Source organism: Pongo abelii, chromosome 15 (genome assembly GCF_028885655.2).
Source record: "Pongo abelii isolate AG06213 chromosome 15, NHGRI_mPonAbe1-v2.0_pri, whole genome shotgun sequence".
Taxonomy (NCBI): domain Eukaryota; kingdom Metazoa; phylum Chordata; class Mammalia; order Primates; family Hominidae; genus Pongo; species Pongo abelii.
This window is the reverse complement of record NC_072000.2, coordinates 94327134-94344753: the sequence shown is the minus strand read 5'-3', so window position 1 is coordinate 94344753 and position 17620 is coordinate 94327134. Positions and strand designations below refer to the sequence as shown.

At 41.1% G+C, this 17620-nt stretch overlaps 1 protein-coding gene across 16 annotated transcripts in view; it reads right to left on the bottom strand.

Moving 5' to 3' along the window:
* Nucleotides 1-17620, bottom strand: part of TDP1 (tyrosyl-DNA phosphodiesterase 1) — a 91179-nt gene that overhangs the window by 69114 nt on the left and 4445 nt on the right. For 10 of the 16 annotated variants that reach the window (XM_054530379.2, XM_054530380.2, XM_054530376.2 and 7 more), the window contains 5 exons: nucleotides 13319-13884; nucleotides 10793-10836; nucleotides 9558-9613; nucleotides 6028-6124; nucleotides 1486-1520 (listed from right to left, as the gene is read on the bottom strand). In XM_054530379.2, coding sequence (XP_054386354.2) covers nucleotides 1486-1520; nucleotides 6028-6124; nucleotides 9558-9613; nucleotides 10793-10836; nucleotides 13319-13877 — 791 coding nt within the window. In that variant the 5' untranslated portion in view covers nucleotides 13878-13884. Of the gene's footprint in view, nucleotides 1-1485; nucleotides 1521-6027; nucleotides 6125-9557; nucleotides 9614-10792; nucleotides 10837-13318; nucleotides 13885-15613; nucleotides 15725-17620 lie in introns of those variants that run through there. The other 6 variants (XM_054530383.2, XM_054530384.2, XM_024232084.3 and 3 more) reach the window with 4 other exon arrangements.

The following is a 17620-nucleotide window of genomic DNA, read 5'->3' as shown; positions in this document are numbered from 1 at the left end:
TTTTTTAAAAATAAGCAACTAAAAGTAATTTCAAGACACGAGCTCAATCTTCTACAAGATAATGTCATTTCAACAAAATGTAAACTACAGATACTTAATTGGGAAAAGTTCAATTGTAATTACTTTCCTAGGCATTTTCTGTTGTTTTTGAGACAGGGTCTCACTCTGTCACCCAGACTGGAGTGCAGTGGCATGATCTTGGCTCACCACAACCTCCGCCTTGCAGGCTCAAGTGATTCTCCTGCCTCAGCCTCCCATGTAGCTGGGATTATAGGCACGTCCCACTACTGCCCGGCTAATTTTTATATTTTTAGTAGAGATGGGGTTTCACCATGTTGGCCAGATTGGTCTCGAACTCCTGATCTCAAATAATCCGCCCACCTTGGCCTCCCAGAGTGCTGGGATTACAGGCATGAGCCACAGGGCCCAGCCTCCTAGGCATTTTAAACTCTGAATTAAGAGCTCTTGGCCAGACATGGTAGTTCACACCTGTAATCCCAACACTTGGGGAGGCAGAGGAGGGTGGATCACCTGAGGTCAGGAGTTTGAGACTAGCCTGGCAAACATGGTGAAACCCCGTCTCTAATAAAAATATAAAAGTTAGCCAGGTGTGGTGGCAGTGGCCTATAACCCCAGCTACTTGGGAGACTGAGGCAGGAGAATCGTTTGAACCCAGGAGATGGAGGTTGCAGTGAGCCAAGATTGTGCCACTGCACTCCACGCTAGGCAACAGAGCAAGACTCTGTCTCAAAAAAAAAAAAAAAAAAAAAAAAGAGCTCTGTTGAGTTTAACCTCTAAAGTATGTGTGTAGGGGCAAGGGGGTAGTGATGAATGGACCAAAGGAAATAATAAGGTAAATTTTAGCAATGAGCAAACAAGAACAAATTTAAAGCTAAAGTTAATGCCAGCACAGGGGCTCATGCCTGTAATCCCAGTACTTTGAGAGGCTAAGGCAGGAGGTCTGTTTGAGCCCAGGAGTTCGAGATCAGCCTGGGTCACAAAGTGAGACCCCCATCTCTACAAAAAAATTAGCTGGGCATGGTGGCGTGTGCCTATAGTCCCAGCTACTCAGGAGGCTGAGGTGGGAGGATTGCTTAAGCCTAGGAGTTGGAGGCTGCAGTGAGCTGTGATCATGCCACGGCACTCCAGTCTGGGCAACAGAGTGAGACCACATCTTGAAAAATTGTGTGTATATATTAATTAAAGTTAGAATAAATAGGTTCTATTCCTGTCTCCACTACTGGCCCAAGGAAAAATCACATACCTAAACCTGGGCCTCAGTTTCCTGATCTATAAAATTAAAAGGAAAGACCAAATAATTTTTATAAGAGCATTAAATAAAAGAATAGCTCCCCCAGGCTCAGTTAAGCATCACTGTGCTAGATCCTAGGTGGGCCTACCATGCTCAGTCTCTCCTAAGAATAACCATGTAACGGACAAATGACAATGCTTGAGGGGTTCCCCTATTTCACAAAAAGTGCTTACGTGTGGTGTGTTCCAAACGCAATATCCAACTTTGCCTAGGATGAAAAAGAAGTCATTTATTTAAAAACAACTCACTAATATCCATATCTACTGGAAATTACATTAGAAAGCAATCAGGCCAACTTTTTTTTTAAAACTATGTTTACTGATCTCTACCAGACAAGCCCTTGAATAACAAGACAGCTTTTATAATAGCATCTGGGGACGCTCATTAAAAAAAAAAAAAAAAAACAAATTTTGTTACCCAGAATGATTCAATATACACTACATTTTTAATTACAGTAATCAGGACTGAGAAGCCTAAATTCTTTAGTTGACAAAAAACTAGTAAAACAAGTGAGTCTCTATGCAAAGTTTTAGATATTTGGCTTATACAGAAATTAATGATACACAGTTTTCAGAGCATATTTAAAAGAAACACTGAAGGCCAGGCGCGGTGGCTCACGCCTGTAATCCCAGCACTTTGGGAGGCCGAGGCGGGCACATCACAAAGTCAGGAGATGGCGACCATCCTGGCTAATGCGGTGAAACCCCGTTTCTACTAAAAATACGAAAAAATTAGCCGGGCATGGTGGCCGGCGCCTGTAGTCCCAGCTACTCGGGAGGCTGAGGCAGGAGAATGGCGTGAACCCAGCAGGCGGAGGTTACAGTGAGCCGAGATCGCGCCACTGCACTCCAGCCTGGGTGACAGAGCGAGACTCCGTCTCCAAAAAAAAAAAAGAAACACTGAAAGTGGTGGCAACTTAGGATGTTAAATTAAAATAGAAATAGACTTAGGATGTTAAATTAAAATAGAAATGTTCTTATATTAGCATAGCAAGTGCTGAAAACAAAAACATATGAAATCCATTTTCATGTTATAAAATGACACCTTTACAAACTAATGGAGGGTATGTATATAGGAAACATGTTATTTAATATCCACTAATGCCAGATCTTGGTTAAGAAGAAGATGTCACAAGATGCAGGTTATGAAAGAGTTTAAATAACCGTAAAAGTTTCACAATTAGGAACGCAGTACACGGGCTCAAATCCTGCCTTCACAACTTTGTACGACTCTGGAAAATATATCTAACTCTATGCCTCAGCTTTCTCCTCTTTAAAACGGTACCATTCTGAGATCCAGAGTTGTTAGGAACGAGATCACATATGTAAAATGCTGAGAAACGGAGGCCTGCATGCAGTAGGCACTCTACAATTGTGGCAATCACTATTGCAACCTCTCCCCACTACCTACCCCAGCCTCCTTACCACATGACATGGGTGAAACTTTGCTGGGGGCAGTAATAAGCAACTGGAATACACAGGTGAGTTACAACACAGCTCCTGTTTGGAGTGGAGATGCTCACAGACCAGCATGCATCTGTGTATTCTGGCCACAGAAGAAAGTGCAGGGAATTCTATTTCATGTTTTCAAAATTACCAAATGAGAAGGAAGACTGCCACTCTATAAACTGATATTTAGCTGAGAAAGAACAATGGTCAAGAGACCTGGCTTTTGTTTAGTTTGCTACAAGTTACATGATTCTGGGTAAGTCTAAGCACAAAAAACAAGGATAGTAGCTTCAATAGATATTGTTTACTGGGTGCTGTTTTTGGGCTAGTGCACCAAGTCCTTTAGCAAACTCTAGGATGAACAGCATTAGCAATCAATTTCAAAGATAAAGAAATTAGGTGACAAGCCAGTGACAAGCCCAGAATAAGTGTTGTAGACTAAACACTTGTGTCCCTCACCAAATTCATATGTTGAAGCCCCAACTTCCAATGTGGCTATGTGCAGAGAGGGACTTTATGGAGGTAATTAAGGTTAAATGAGGTCATAAAGGTGGGATCCTGATGATCCTGATCCAACAGGACCGGTGTCCTTATGGAAGAGCTGCCAGACAGCCTGTGTGTCTGTCTTCTTCCCTCTCCCTCATGAGGGCACCATGAGAATGTGGCCATCTATAAGCTGGCAAGAGAGCCCTCACCTGGAACTGAATTGACTGGCACTTTGATCCTGGATTCCCAGCTTCCAGAACTGTGAGAAATAAGTGTCTGTTGTTTCAGCAACCCAAGTCCAAGAAAAGTCACCCACGTAATTTTGTTATAGCATCCAAGCAGACTAATACACACATGTAGAGCTGGGACTGAGTGCAGGCAATGTGACTCTGACCACCACAAGGTCTCAACGTCTGCCCTTAGGTCCCACGTTTGCAAAATGGGAGAGGGTCAGCAGCCACCGATTCTCTGACTAATGTGTCTCAGTTTCAATGACTCACGTTGCTAGAAAAAGACTTTATCTTACAGACAAGGTATAAAGGTGCTTCAAGAGATCAGGAGGACACAATCCTGTACATCAGCCTAGAGTTGGGAGCTTCTTCATAGCTCTTTCCAAGAGGTTTGGAAGAAGTGGCTCACTATGCCCTCTGGTGGCCAGCCTGGAACACACTATCAAGCACAGGAACCACTCTCCTAAATGAGTACAGGTAGGTAATATTTGAAAAAGACTTTATTTCCATTCATTTAGTCACCGGTTTTCAGGATTTCTGTGTCAGTTTACTTTCTGCCCACTATAAGGTTTGATGGGAGCTATCCTACTGCAGTCTAACCTCTTACGTTGCTGGAAATAGAAGCAAAACAATGGAATTTTGGCAACTGCTAAGCAAAGGCACATCTATGGGCATGAGATGAGCCCATGTTGGATAGAAGGCATTTTTAAAATGACAACTCTATAAAGTGCAGTGGGTTAAATCATAAGGAAAATGTTGTGAGGTATGTTTAAAACTGACAAGATTGAGCTCTTGTACTGTAATAATCTTAAAAAAATACAGATATCACATATAGTTGGAAAAAGAGTGATACAATGTGAGTTGGAATTCTTACAACTTTGTGGATGGGGAAAAAAGACACTAGAAGGAAAATGAGAAAAAAAAATCCAGAAAGGATGTAATTCACTCTGTCTCTGTACTTGCAGAGCAGAAATCTTTTGCCAATTTCACTAAGCTAACGATAAGGAAAGAAAAGGGCTATAAAAAGCATCTTTCGTGTTTTCTCATAACAAACTAATACAGCCAAAAGAAATAGGAAAAGGTGACTATTACACCAGCTACTTCATAACCACCATTTCTATAGGAAGTAGTTATCATAAATGTGAGAAATTCTTCTGTATTCCTTGTTTTCCTTTCTACTTTACATGTTTCTTGCTCAAAATGCCACGTGTAATAGATCTTTTTAATGATGAGTCTAAAGAAATGGGTCCTAATGAAAGTCCAAGACTCACTGGCCACGTTGTACGCTAACTGCAAAGTATTAGGACAAAATTATGGGAATATATAAAGAAACTGGGCAATAACGGTTTTTTGGCCTTTGATATGGTTTGGGTCTGTGTCCCCACTCAAATCTCATCTCAAATTATAATCCCCAATGTTGGAGGAGGGGCCTGGTAGGAGGTGATTGGATCATGGGGGTGGACTTCCTCCTTGCTGTTCTCATGATAGTGAGTTCTCATGATATCTGGTTGTTTGATAAAAGTGTGTAGCTCTTCCTCCTTTCTCTTCCCTCTTGCTCCGGCCAAGTAAGATGTGCCTGCTTCCTCTTCACATTCTGTCACAACTGAAAGTTTCCTGCGGCCTCCTCAGCCATGTATAGCCTGCAGAACCGTGAGCCAATTAAGCCCCTCTTCTTTATAAATTACCCAGTCTCAGGTATGTCTTCATAGCAGTGCAAGAACAAACTAATACAGCTTTCTTTTCTGCTTTGCTTTGGTCCTAGCAAACCAAGTGGATATGCCTGTTACAAGACCACTTAATGTCTCCACATTGGACTTAGATCATACACAGCATACGACTCACATAGTTTCCTAACAGTTTTTTTAATCTATGGGTCTCTCCTGTTTAGACCTTAGATGCAACTGATGTGAAAAAAAACTGCAGTTGAAGGACTACCGTTGAAGTGTCAATGGCAGCTAATATAAATTACATAAGGTGTCACAAAAAACTACAAGTTTTAAGTTGCACTCACAGGATACTCACAAAAAGAAACCCATAGCCACTGAACTACATCCAGAGGACCTGTTCAGTGTTGAAACCCAGGTTTCAAAAGGCATACTGACAAGCTACATGCAACCAGGGGAGCACTAGCAGGTTGAGGAAAGACTCAGAATCCATACTACATTGAGTAAAACTGAAGAGAATGTTTGAATTAGAGAAAGAAAACTAAGGGAGACAGGACAGATCACTTTCGATATATGAATCACTGACATGTGTAAGATGAAAGACTTACTTATTCTGTGTGGCTCCAGAAGGCGAAAATTAAGACCAATGAGTAGAAATTAGTAGGAAGACTTCAGGCCCACAAAAAGAAAAACCTTTCCAACCCTGAGGAGTACTACGAATGGGATGCTCTATCTCAGGAAGTGTTTAAGCTGAGGCTAGACAAGTTATCTATTGATGACTGATGCTGGAGAGAGGATTTCTGCACTAAGTGAGAGGGTGGACTAAATGTCTAAGTTTCCTTCTAACTCAGACTACGCTTGCTCTCCAACGGCAGTAAGTGGCTTACCTGGCAGAGAGAGATGTTCTCGTAAGGCTTGGCCTGGGCATGGAGGTGAGCCTTAGCCTCTCGCTTATCACCATGCACAAGCAGGATTGGCTTCTTCCTAAAAAGAGAGCATTAGTATTTAATATACATCATTCATGGCCGGGCACGGTGGCTCACACCTGTAATCCCGGCACTTTGGGAGGCCGAGGCAGGTGGACTACCTGAGGTCAGGAGTTCGAGACCAGACTGGCCACCATGGTGAAACCCCATCTCTACTAATACAAAAATTAGATAAGGCACGGTTGTGCGTGCCTGTAATCCCAGCTACTCCGCAGCTGAGGCACAAGAATCGCTTGAACCTGGGAGGTGAAGGTTGCAGTGAGCCGAGATTGAGCCACTGCACTCCAGCCTGGGTGCCAGAGCGAGACTCTGTCTCAAAAATAAATAAATAAATAAATAAAAATACATCATTCATGAAGTTGGACTCGCCTCATTAAGGAATGCTAGCTTCCTTATCACTCGATATTTGTTTCCAGCCTTTGTAGTTGAGTGAAGACAGGGCTAACACAGAGCAATGATCAGCTAATGTTCATTTACCAGATATCTTTATAATGGGGCTACATGGCCTGATCCTGCAGCTCTGTTGTAATACAGAAGGGTAATGACTCAAGAAAGTCTTTGAATAATTATCTTCTTTGGCCCAAAAGGGCACATAAGTAGCTCTGTGTTAAAATATTTAAGTCTAAATAAATTAAAGATATATAATAATTATTATATAATATAGTGCTTTTTTCTTTTTCTTCTTTTGGACCACACGGTGGATTCATTTCACACCACATCTATACTCACCAAACTCCTCCTGTGTACTATGTACTGAGCTAGACCCAGGATACAACAGAGAATAGGCCCAGGCCAGGCCCACAGCATGACGCAGCTTCACTGATGGGTGGTTAGATTTCAATGAAACAGAGCCCAAGCTACGTTGAAAATACTGTATTTTTGAATTCCAAATATAATATAAAAACACTCTTCAAGAATACATTAAAAAGGCTTTTGAGGGATTCTTGATCTTTCTGATTAATTCAAAGCAAGATAATCCTTAGAAATAGGTATATTTCTACAAGCTCTCCCAACACAACAAAAATTGGATATAAGCAATCAAGAAAGATAAACAACCGAGCCACTTCCACATTTATCAATCACACTGCAGAATGATTCTCTACCATTCACAAAGGAACAACAATCAACTAGAGAGAAACATCATAGAAAATGTACTTCCAGTACTAATACCTCACTACCTCTTGCCCAATAGCTTTATTCTAACATGACAGGTAAAATAAAACTATGAAACATGCACCCGTGATTTTTAGAAATTAGGTAAGAAAAACAGAATAATGTAAGAAACACTCGTGCATCTAGTACCTAGAAATAAAAAATGTTAGATCAAGTCATCTTATAAAAAAAGATTAAATATGACTGATAGAAAGTCCTCATTAATTCTTTCAAATTTATTGGTTCTACAACTTATTACAAAAAGATGGCATCTGAACAACAGCATACTGAGGTATAAATCCTTATGATCTTAATTTGTCTAACATACAAATTCTGGATGTTACTTAAACTTACCATTTAGGTCACTCCTCATCCTTCTAAGGCTCGTAATAGCCTTCCCAAGACGCGTTTGGCAACAAGGGGATGAAGAGAGAAGGACACTTTCGTCCCTTTAGTTACTGAGAGTCCAGTGGATACTGTATTAGTGTGCCAGGGCCTCCAAAACAAAGCACCACAAACTGGGAGGCTTAGACAACAGAAATATATCGTCTCACAGGTCTGGAGGCCAGAAGTCCAAGATCAAGGTGCTGGCAGGATTGGTTCCTGAGGCTGTGAGGCGCATGTGTTCCAAGCCTCTCTCCCAGCTTCTGGGAGCTTGGCTTGTAAATGGCGTTCTGTGTCTTTACATGGTCTTATCTCTGTCTCTGCACCCAAATTTCTCTTTTTATAAGGACACTAGTCATACTGGATTAATGTCCATCCTAATGCCTTCATTTTATCTTGATTACCTTTGTAAAGGCTCTATCTCCAAATAAGATCACATTCTGAGGTACTGAGGCTTAGGATTCCAACAGATCTTTTTTGGGGGCGAGATAATTTACCTCATAACAGATACAAAGGAACTGCAGTCTGCACTTTGCCAACACTCTAATGGGGTGACAGTTTGATTTCAAGGTCTTTAAGAAAAGGGAGGAAGAACAGAAAATGCCAATGTGACACCCAAGGATACTACTGCCAGGAGGAGCTAAGGCAGAAACTGCTTGTTGCCTCCAGACAGCCATTCTCGCCTCCTTCCCTAACAAAAGGCTAATTCAGGAAAAGGTGTGCAAAGCTAAAAGACATTTCTAGCCTCTTTTAGACCTGGTTAGCATGCAGCTGAGCTCTGCTCAATGAAATAGATGCAGGTGTTGTGTGGGAGTTCCAGGAAGGCTGCTTAGACGGGCATAGCTAGAATGTGGGCCTTTTTGTCCTTTTCCTCCTTCCCCCTTCCTGCTACCTGGAATAGACGAGTAAGCTGGAGCTCTAGCTGCCATACTGGGCCACGAGGTGACTCTGAAAACTAAAGTCATATACAAGGATGGTGGAACAGAAAGGGTAGGTGGATAAGTCTCCAAGAACCCTGGTGCTCCCATCTAGACCATAAATGTTTACCATATGAATGTGTCAGGCTGGAAACAGTTTGTCTTATTTAAGCCATTTTTATTTTGAATATTCTTTTACATGCAGCTAAAACTAATTCTGTGTGTTACAGGTCAAAAAAAAAAAAAGCCCCAAGTGCCAAAGCTGCTTGAAAAATTTTAACAGCATTTTATCTACTGTTAATGTCAAAGGTTTCCACAATCTGATGCCCTAAATGTACCAAGAATTTTGAGGACCCTGACAATCATTTTTTCTTGTGTGTTTTCCTCCATCCTACTTGCTGTTATGGGAATCTGCCCCATAAATGTGTTAGAAATAGGGAAGGGTGGCACCTCACTGTGTGATGCCCTATTTGGTCTGTATTGCCTAACAAGAGGCTGATGAAGTGCAGGCAGAAGGCAGAACTAAAAATCCATCACCTCCAGAGCCTAGATAAGGGAAGGCCACAGATATAGCCTCCTTTCCTCATCTCAGAAACACAAAGGGATCCTCAAAACAGAACAGCATTGATGTGCTACAGAAAGCATGGCACGTTGGCCGCATGTTGGCACATTCAAAGATCTAGAAGGTATGTGGAGATGGTATTTTCCTTCATATTAAGACTGGACATGAAGTTCTGTTATTTGAGTTAAAGCCTGTCCTTATCTATTTCCTGAAAGAGCACAGAGGAAAATGCTAAAATCCATAAAAAGAATGTGTAGGATTAAATAGATCAAAGAATGCTGTTTTCCGAATATAACAATGTCTGTGTGATTTCAACAGTTTCAAAAGAAAAACTCAAAAGATGAGTGGCTTTCACCTGAGAAATACAAATCTTAGGTGTCAGTTTATAGTGTTGTCTGTCACCCTGAGGAACTCACCTGAACTCTGGTGGATACTGTTTTACAAGCCAGTCCACATCAAAGCAGTAGTTAAACTAGATGGGAGAAAAGAAGAGTAACTAAGCCATGGGTAATTCTGCCAAACAGTTCATAAGGAGAATTGTTTAGTTATTACATTTAAGGAAACTCTAAAATAGTGATACACTACATATATTATTTATAAACCTGGAGGGTTATGCTGCAATACTAACAAACCTATAATTTATCTTAAATGCATGGTTAAAAGAACCTAAATGGAGCCAAGTACATGAGATAACAGGTTCCCAGGAAATTATCTCTGCATGTTTTGGCAGCATCTGTACTTGTCCGCAGGGTGTTATTACATTATGTCTAATGGCCCTGAGATTAATTTAAATAAGAGGACTTATAAATTTATCCCTTTTCCCCTAGGTGATTATAAAAAGACAGATACTGGAGACAAAGATCTCAGGACTTTCAGAAAAGAACATTTCCTTTCAGGCTAACTTATTAGCTAGCTTTGTACACAGCCACCTGGGACCAGACATTCACTAGGCTTCTAACAATTACATCTTAAATGCAAGTACTGTACTGGTCTTACCCGTGGAGGCTCCTCCCCACACCTGGGTAATCCTGGACTTAGTAACTCAATCGAGCTAACAGGGCATTTGCAAATGCTCCCCACCTTCCAAATGGAAACCAGGACTTTCAATGCCAAACCAAACATAAAGGAAGCCTGCCTTTCTTCAGGGACAGGGCCCTTTGTTTGGACCATTTACTTGCGGGTCTGGACCATTACATGATTTATCAAGACAAAGGGACCAGCTCAGTCAGGAAAGAGCCACTGAACATGAAAATTCACATTTTTCTAAATTAAATCAAACTTGACTTGTCCTTCACTACTCTATCCATACCTCACCATTCTATGCACCCAAGTTAACTCAGTCCCATGAGTTAATCAGTATCCCCAAAAGAAGTGTCCCATTCTAGTCTTTCAAGCTGGAATGTCCAAAGTGACTTCTTGGCCAGCGGAGCCTGACTTCAGTCAAATGCTCTCCTGATAGTGACATCTCCATTCTATGTTGATGGCCATGGATCCCATCACTGTGGCACTTGAGCCAGCCTCCGGGTATGTGCCATCTCAGTCTTTGAACGGGACTGAGATCCCCAAACTACACCTCTCATATTTTCTTATGGAGTTGTTTAATTACTTGTCACTTTCACCCAAAGAAAAAACAGCTTAAAGGTATACTCACCTGAGCTGAAGAAACAAGTGTCCCAAATAAAGGAGATAAAATATCTGAGAAAACAAAACACATATCAAATTCACACTCACAAAAATCCTCTAGTCATAATAATCACTACTAACTCATTCAACAGTCACCGACAATCAAGATCTGACTCAGAACACAGTAAGCTAAACAGTTACTACAAAGTCAGACTTTAATGTTTCATAAAATTCAAAAAAAATTTCCCTATGGTATTTAATATTTATCATATATTCTTTTATAAAACAATGCAAAACTAAAATCTACAACTTCAGTACTGAATGACTGATCAAGTTTAGAAACTCAATATGGACAATAAAGATACATATTCTTTTCAGATCTCTGAACTTCTACCTCCTCCAAGTACCCATTCAAGTCCCTCTCCAGGAAATCTGCCAACTCAAGACTAGAAAAACTTTCTAGAAAGATTTTATAAACCTGGACAGTTTAGAAAGACTTTCCAGAAAGACTGGAAAGCACTTGTGGCCTGTGAACGAAAGGACAGAGGCACTCACAATTCTAAACTCACATTCCTGGTGTTCCTGGTCATCTCTAGGGAAGTCCCACTTTGTACCCATTCAAGCTTTATGTTAGATAGGTTGGAAAGCTCACTTCTCAAACCATACCACGAGAGGAAGTACACGATCATCATGACCTTCCATTACAACAGCCACACCTGTGGAGACCTGTTAGATACCTGGCAGCATTCTTGGCATTTCCCATATATTACTTACTCCTCATATCCATTTTCTAGGTGGGGTCCGTTATTTCTATTTTATATAGGAGAAGCCTTCTTAGGAGGCTGCCCACAGACACACAGCTAGGAAGGGGTAGAGTCGGGGTTTGAACCTAGGCTGTCTGGCTCCAGCACCTTCGCTCATACCCACTAAACTGCCTCTGAGAATTAAGACTGGGCTCATTCATTTGGCAAATATTTACTGAGTGCTTCCTATCTTCTGGACATTGAGCTAGATGCTGGGGTAGAAAGATTTTCAGAGAACAACAACAAAAAAATCGTAAGGAAGTTTCTACCTTATTGGGAGAGTTGCAGAGATAAACTGCAAATATTCTTCCATTTGCCCGCACCAGCATGTATTTCTACCCTTCTAAATTTTGCCTATCTTTCAAAGGCCTTTTGAAGTCCCCCTTCCTCCATGAGATCTTCTCAACCATCTACAATTATGGCACATGGTAGAGTGCTATAGCAAACAGCATGGATTCTGATGCCAGAATGTCATTACCAGCTCTATGACCTTGGGCACTTTTCTAAAGTGCAGATGCATCACTTATCCAAGGAATACAACTGTAACATCTACTCATAAGACTGTCCTGAGGATTAAAGGAGAAAATATATGTAAGAGCTCCTATCATGTTACCACAATATCTTGGTGCTAATAGTCAGTTATTTTATTATATAGAGCAAAACTTGGCAAAATTCTCTAAGTATTTGTCAGTCTGTCTCAAACAAAAAACTTGACAAAGTACCAAGATAAGAGATTCTCAAAAAGAAAACCTGTAGAACCTGTAGAACACTCTACAGTATGGAACACTCCAACATGTATACATCACACACAATATACAATTATATACTGGATATATATACAAAAAAAAAACACTGCTGACAGTGAACATTACTATTCTTAAATATGGGACAGGAAAAAATCTGAAATAAGGGTAATAATGTTTATTGTATCTGCCATGTGAATATATTACACTGGTCACTTCATATATTTATTTGCTCCCATTTTTCTGCATTTCCAGTTTAAAGATGAGCAAACAAATTCAGAGAATGTTAGATCCTGTGTTAACAATCCATACAGCAAATGAGTGGTGAGGCCAGAAAGCAGATTCTAGAGCTCCTGCTATTCCCCCTGCAGATGCTCCCTGAGGAATAAGGAGAGCAAACTAAGGCCATCTTTTGATCCATAACTGAAACATCTATTTGCACTCAGGCACTATTTTGTTTTTTCTTCTTCTTCTTCTTCACCAGGAACTAAAACCAGGCTTTTAAGCAGTGGTTCTCAAATTTGACTGGGCAGTAGAATCCCCTGAAGGGCTCGTGAAAACACAGACTGCAGGATCTCACCCTCAGAGTCCAATTTAATGAATCGGGAATGGGGCCCAATAATTTGCATTTTTAACAAGTTGCAGGTGATGCTGAGGCTGCTGGTCCAGGGCTCATGGAGAACTACTACTGTTGTCAAGTATTTGCTACCTTGTTGATAAACTGTTACTCATCAAGCTTAATCTTAAAAAGTTAAATAATGCTAAACATTGTGCTAAGTGATACAAGGGGTTGAGCTACAGGGTTTTGAGAACACACGCTCTGCCTGAGTTAAGTAAACAGTCTGCTGTTATACTAATGCACTTGCCTGTCAAGAATTTTTTTCCTGAAAGTAGTTAAGAACACAAAGAAGAGTTATCAGAAATCATTCTAGGCTGCCCTCCTTGTTTCATGGAGGAGAGACTCCCAAGGGCAATTCAACAGCTCCTTGACACCCAGCATCCTCTTACCTTTGATGTGGAGGGCTCCGGAGTTATACTTTGGCTTAACTCCAGAGACTCTAGTGAGGTAAAACTGGAAGGGGTTCCCTTTATCCAGCATGTCCCAAATGTCCTGGCCCTCCCCTGACGTCTCGTACTCGTCTTCCTCCTCTTTGAGCCTGTGGCAGGTGGGAGGGCCATGATTTTCAGTTCTTTGGGCAGCGCCGTCATTGGGAGCAGAGATGTCTTTCTCCTTTTTGATTACCACTTTCTCAGCCTGCTTCTGCGGCATTTCTGGCTGCAGCTCATCATCACTGCTGGACAGACACCAGCCGAGGTCCTCCTGGGAACCGCTTTTCTGCCTTTTGGGAGGTAAAACTGAATCTGTATTGCTGAATTTCACAGGTGATATTTTCCTCTTGTGTGCAGCTTTCCGGGCCTCGGAACAGGTGTACCTGGGCTCATTTGCTGCTCCTTGCCTGGCACAGGGAAGAGAAGAGGTAGACGGCTTGTCTGGTTTTGGCTTTTCTTCCTCACTTTCATCACTACTAGATATGGTCCACCTCCCATAATCACCTTCCTGAGACATTATACTCCTGGAAATGAAAAAGTGGAAACATCAGCATTTCCCACTCATCAGGGCATTGGCAAAATAACTTTATTGCTCTCAACTTCCCTGTCAGATGAGCTGACACCTTCCAGAGGCTGAACCACCTAACATCAGCTGATTTTTGGGTGTTTATAAGCACATTACCAGAATCCACTATCAGATTCTGCCAAATCACAAGCAAAAGTCCTGGTCACCTTCCTTTTTTTTTTTTTTTTTGAAACAGGGTCTCACTCTGTCACCCAGGCTGAGTGGTGCAGTGGTTCGATCTCAGCTGACTGCAACATCTGCCTCCTGGGCTCAAGCAATCCTCCTGCCTCATCCTCTCAAATAGCTGGAACTATAGGCGAACGCCACCATGTCTGGCTAATTTTTTTTTTTCTTTTTTGGTAGAGACAGGGTTTCACTATTGTTGCCCAGGCTGGCCTTGAACTCCTGGACTCAAGAGATCCACCCACCTCGGCCTTCCAAAGTGCTGGGATTACAAGTATGAGCCACCATGCCCGGCCTTATCTTTCAATCTAAACTTTGTTCTTAGATATCCTAGGAAAGGGGGTTGAAGAATGCATCAAGACAAATGCCAAAATAAAACACACATTCATTCTTGACCCCGAAACTTCCAATAAGCGTTTGGGATTAAGGTCCATTTAATCTATGTTCAAATGCTTAAGGTCAAATTGGAATGTACAAACCTAGCCTTCACCCAAGTACAGGCACCCACAGGACTTCAGTGATTATGTACGTCTTACTTCCCAAAAGACAACCCATTTACCATAAAGCTTAACAAAGTCTTCAAGAGGAATGCCAAATGACCACTTAGATATGTACATTATTTATACGACTTCCATGAGGACCCAGCTAATTATAATTAGTTGGATATAATTGTATCAAGATATAATTATCCTATTGGCTACATCATAAATTTACTAAAATCCGCACAGAAATAACTTGTACTGAAGCAACACACTTTTATTTTTTAAGCCACATAGTCAAATTCTACTTTCTTGTTTTGAGAATAGGAAAGTACACGAAATAGTCACTTTTGGTGTTACCTACAAAATCTCGTCAATCCAGTGGTAAAGGACTATCTAAGTAGACTTTCCAGACAGCTAAAGAACAGTTCCTCAATGTGATACTTTTAACATTTTAGCACAAGACCCAGGGGAAAATTACAAAACTCAACAGTCTGTGCTCAGATTAACAGTATCTTCAAGTTTTTGCTGTTTTAATGAGGCTGAAAAAGATGCATTGAGTGGAGTAAACCAAGATGGTGACACTCCCTTCACAAAACCTACATTCCCCCCAAAAAGAGAATTCTACATTATTCTACATCAAAAGATTTGCAAATAAATACATATGCATATGTCTCTAGATGAGAACTAAAAATAAAAATCATGGCTAAGGGGACCCCAGAGAAACCTTAAAAACTGAGTTCTGGGCCATGATGGGATGCGAGCTCAGACATGCCTGTTACATCCCCTCCCTTGTGCGGTTTAAACACAACTGACCAGAGATCGTAAGATTGGCAGAATAGATTCTGTGACAATATGACACCAAATCATAAACAAGACCTAAGGCCATGCCAAGCAAGGGTTAAATCACACACTGCTACCTTTAAAGAATAAACTATGTTCTACCTGCCACAAGATTCTTTTTTCTTCAGCAGCTAAACAAGCACTGGCCTGAAGATAAGTAATATCTAAACAATTGCAGCTCACCTACTGCCAGATGCTTAACCGACCCCTCTGGTTCCACAGGCCATGACTGCAGCTGTCACTGGACAATGGAGTAACTTTCTCCTGAAAAGAAACCACAGACTGGTTCTGACCAGTCCTCAGAGGCTGAGCACTGAGTGCCTTCATGTCCCTCCTTCACCTTTTGACAGAAGGCCTAATTGTAATTCATTCAAACGTTAAGTCTCCATCCCAAAGTGAACACGAGATGCACAAAACACGCAGGTTTGCTCATTACGCATGCACACGTGCCCTCCTCGGTGAATATTCATACCTCCTCCCACACCTGTTGAATACGTATACTTGGCCAACCCATTCAGTATAAATCCCTGTTCTACCCTCTCCTCCCTGGGATGCCATTAAAGGTCTCTGCCTGAGGCTGTGCTTTCCAGCCTGTCAGGCCACACTGCAGGCTATAGCCCTTTATAAGAACTAAGCTCTCCTTTCTAAATGTATAGATCTCATGATTTTTCAGTGGACACAGCAGGGCAGGGCAGGGGAGGGTTGGAAATACTTTAAAGGTAGCTATCCCTTTTCACAATTTCTCTCTTAACCTTTTTCAATTAACTACCAGTCAAGTTAAGCAAGCCTTCTGTAAATTACACATTTCAAGGAGCTTTTATGCAAGAATGCATCAAGACAATAATCTGGCCCATTCTTCATGGCTCTGGGTCACTATTACCCCACCCGGCACAAACACACTATCTCACAGCCAAAGCCTTATGGACGGTAGAGAGGGCTGGTACCACTTGCTCCTGTAATAGTGACCCTAGACTGTCTGGCTCTTTTGAGCCTTCGTATCTGCTTTCTAAAAGTTTCTATTCATTTCTACACTCTGTCCAGCCCACTTCAAGGGGTTGTTAAAACTCATAGCATAGGTATATTTTCCGTAAATTGTTTCTAATCTGCTAAGGGTTAAGAAACTAGATAACCGGGTCTGTAGAACTGTATTGTCATGGTTAAAGGGGTCTGAGTGCCCAGTTTCCTCCATGAAAGAGATTCAGATGGATTTACTACTCAACACCTACTTAAGCAGCTCAGAGGTGTTTTCTTAAATGTTTTTAATCCTTCCGGTTTTTAAAAAAAACAAAAAAAAACCCCTAAAACCTTAGGCTCCTCTGGTGTTCCAGAGTCTAGAAGTTGCCGGATAGAGGTATTTAAGCTGTTACAATTCACTTTGAAGAAACTATTTCAGTGGCTACAGTTTTGTGACTTTGAAGTTATTTAGGAACAAAAGAACCACCTTAGGAAAAACCACTCTCTGAATGTCAGCTCTAGCTTCCTTTGAATTCTACAACAGTTCTAAACCAAGGCAGTGAGTAATAGAATCTTCCATTAGTCCTCAGGCTGTTCTCTAGATACCTTGCCCATTCTAAAACAAGTAGCAGGTCTTAGTTTTTGGTGAGAAAGGATTCAGCTTCCACTCTCAGAAGCAGTTGCAGAATCTTAAGAGGCTATCATAACAAATATGGTTGCCTGCATTATATAAATAAAACCGAATTTCCAAACCCTGAGAATTCTGTAGGTAAAATCCTTAGCAACTCTGTGAATTTAGAGAATTTCAAAGGTTTTTAAGTTTTTATCATTATCTACATTTTCTAAAACCATATGGAAGTGGAATTCCCTCCAACAAAGTAGGACAAGTGGGTAAAAATAAAACAAAGCTTTAAAAAAGAATTTTCTAGAGAACAAAGCCTTTTTTTGGGGTTCTGCTCTATAAAGTTTTGGACCTGCCAAAACTCAAAACTATGCCTGAGTTGCTTATTACCACCTAATACAATTTATTGGGTTACAATTTAGTGCAATAGACTAATTGTGTCTTGTTAAGTGTAGCAGCTTACCAACCTCTTTATGACATCAAGGCTCGTGCCCAGTTGGAAAAGAACTGCTAGTAAACACCAATATCAAACTTTTACTTTGGATAACTGGTTACCAGTAACAGAATTTACTGCCCTCACAGAGGCTCTGGTGCCCAGCATTTCATAGTGCTTT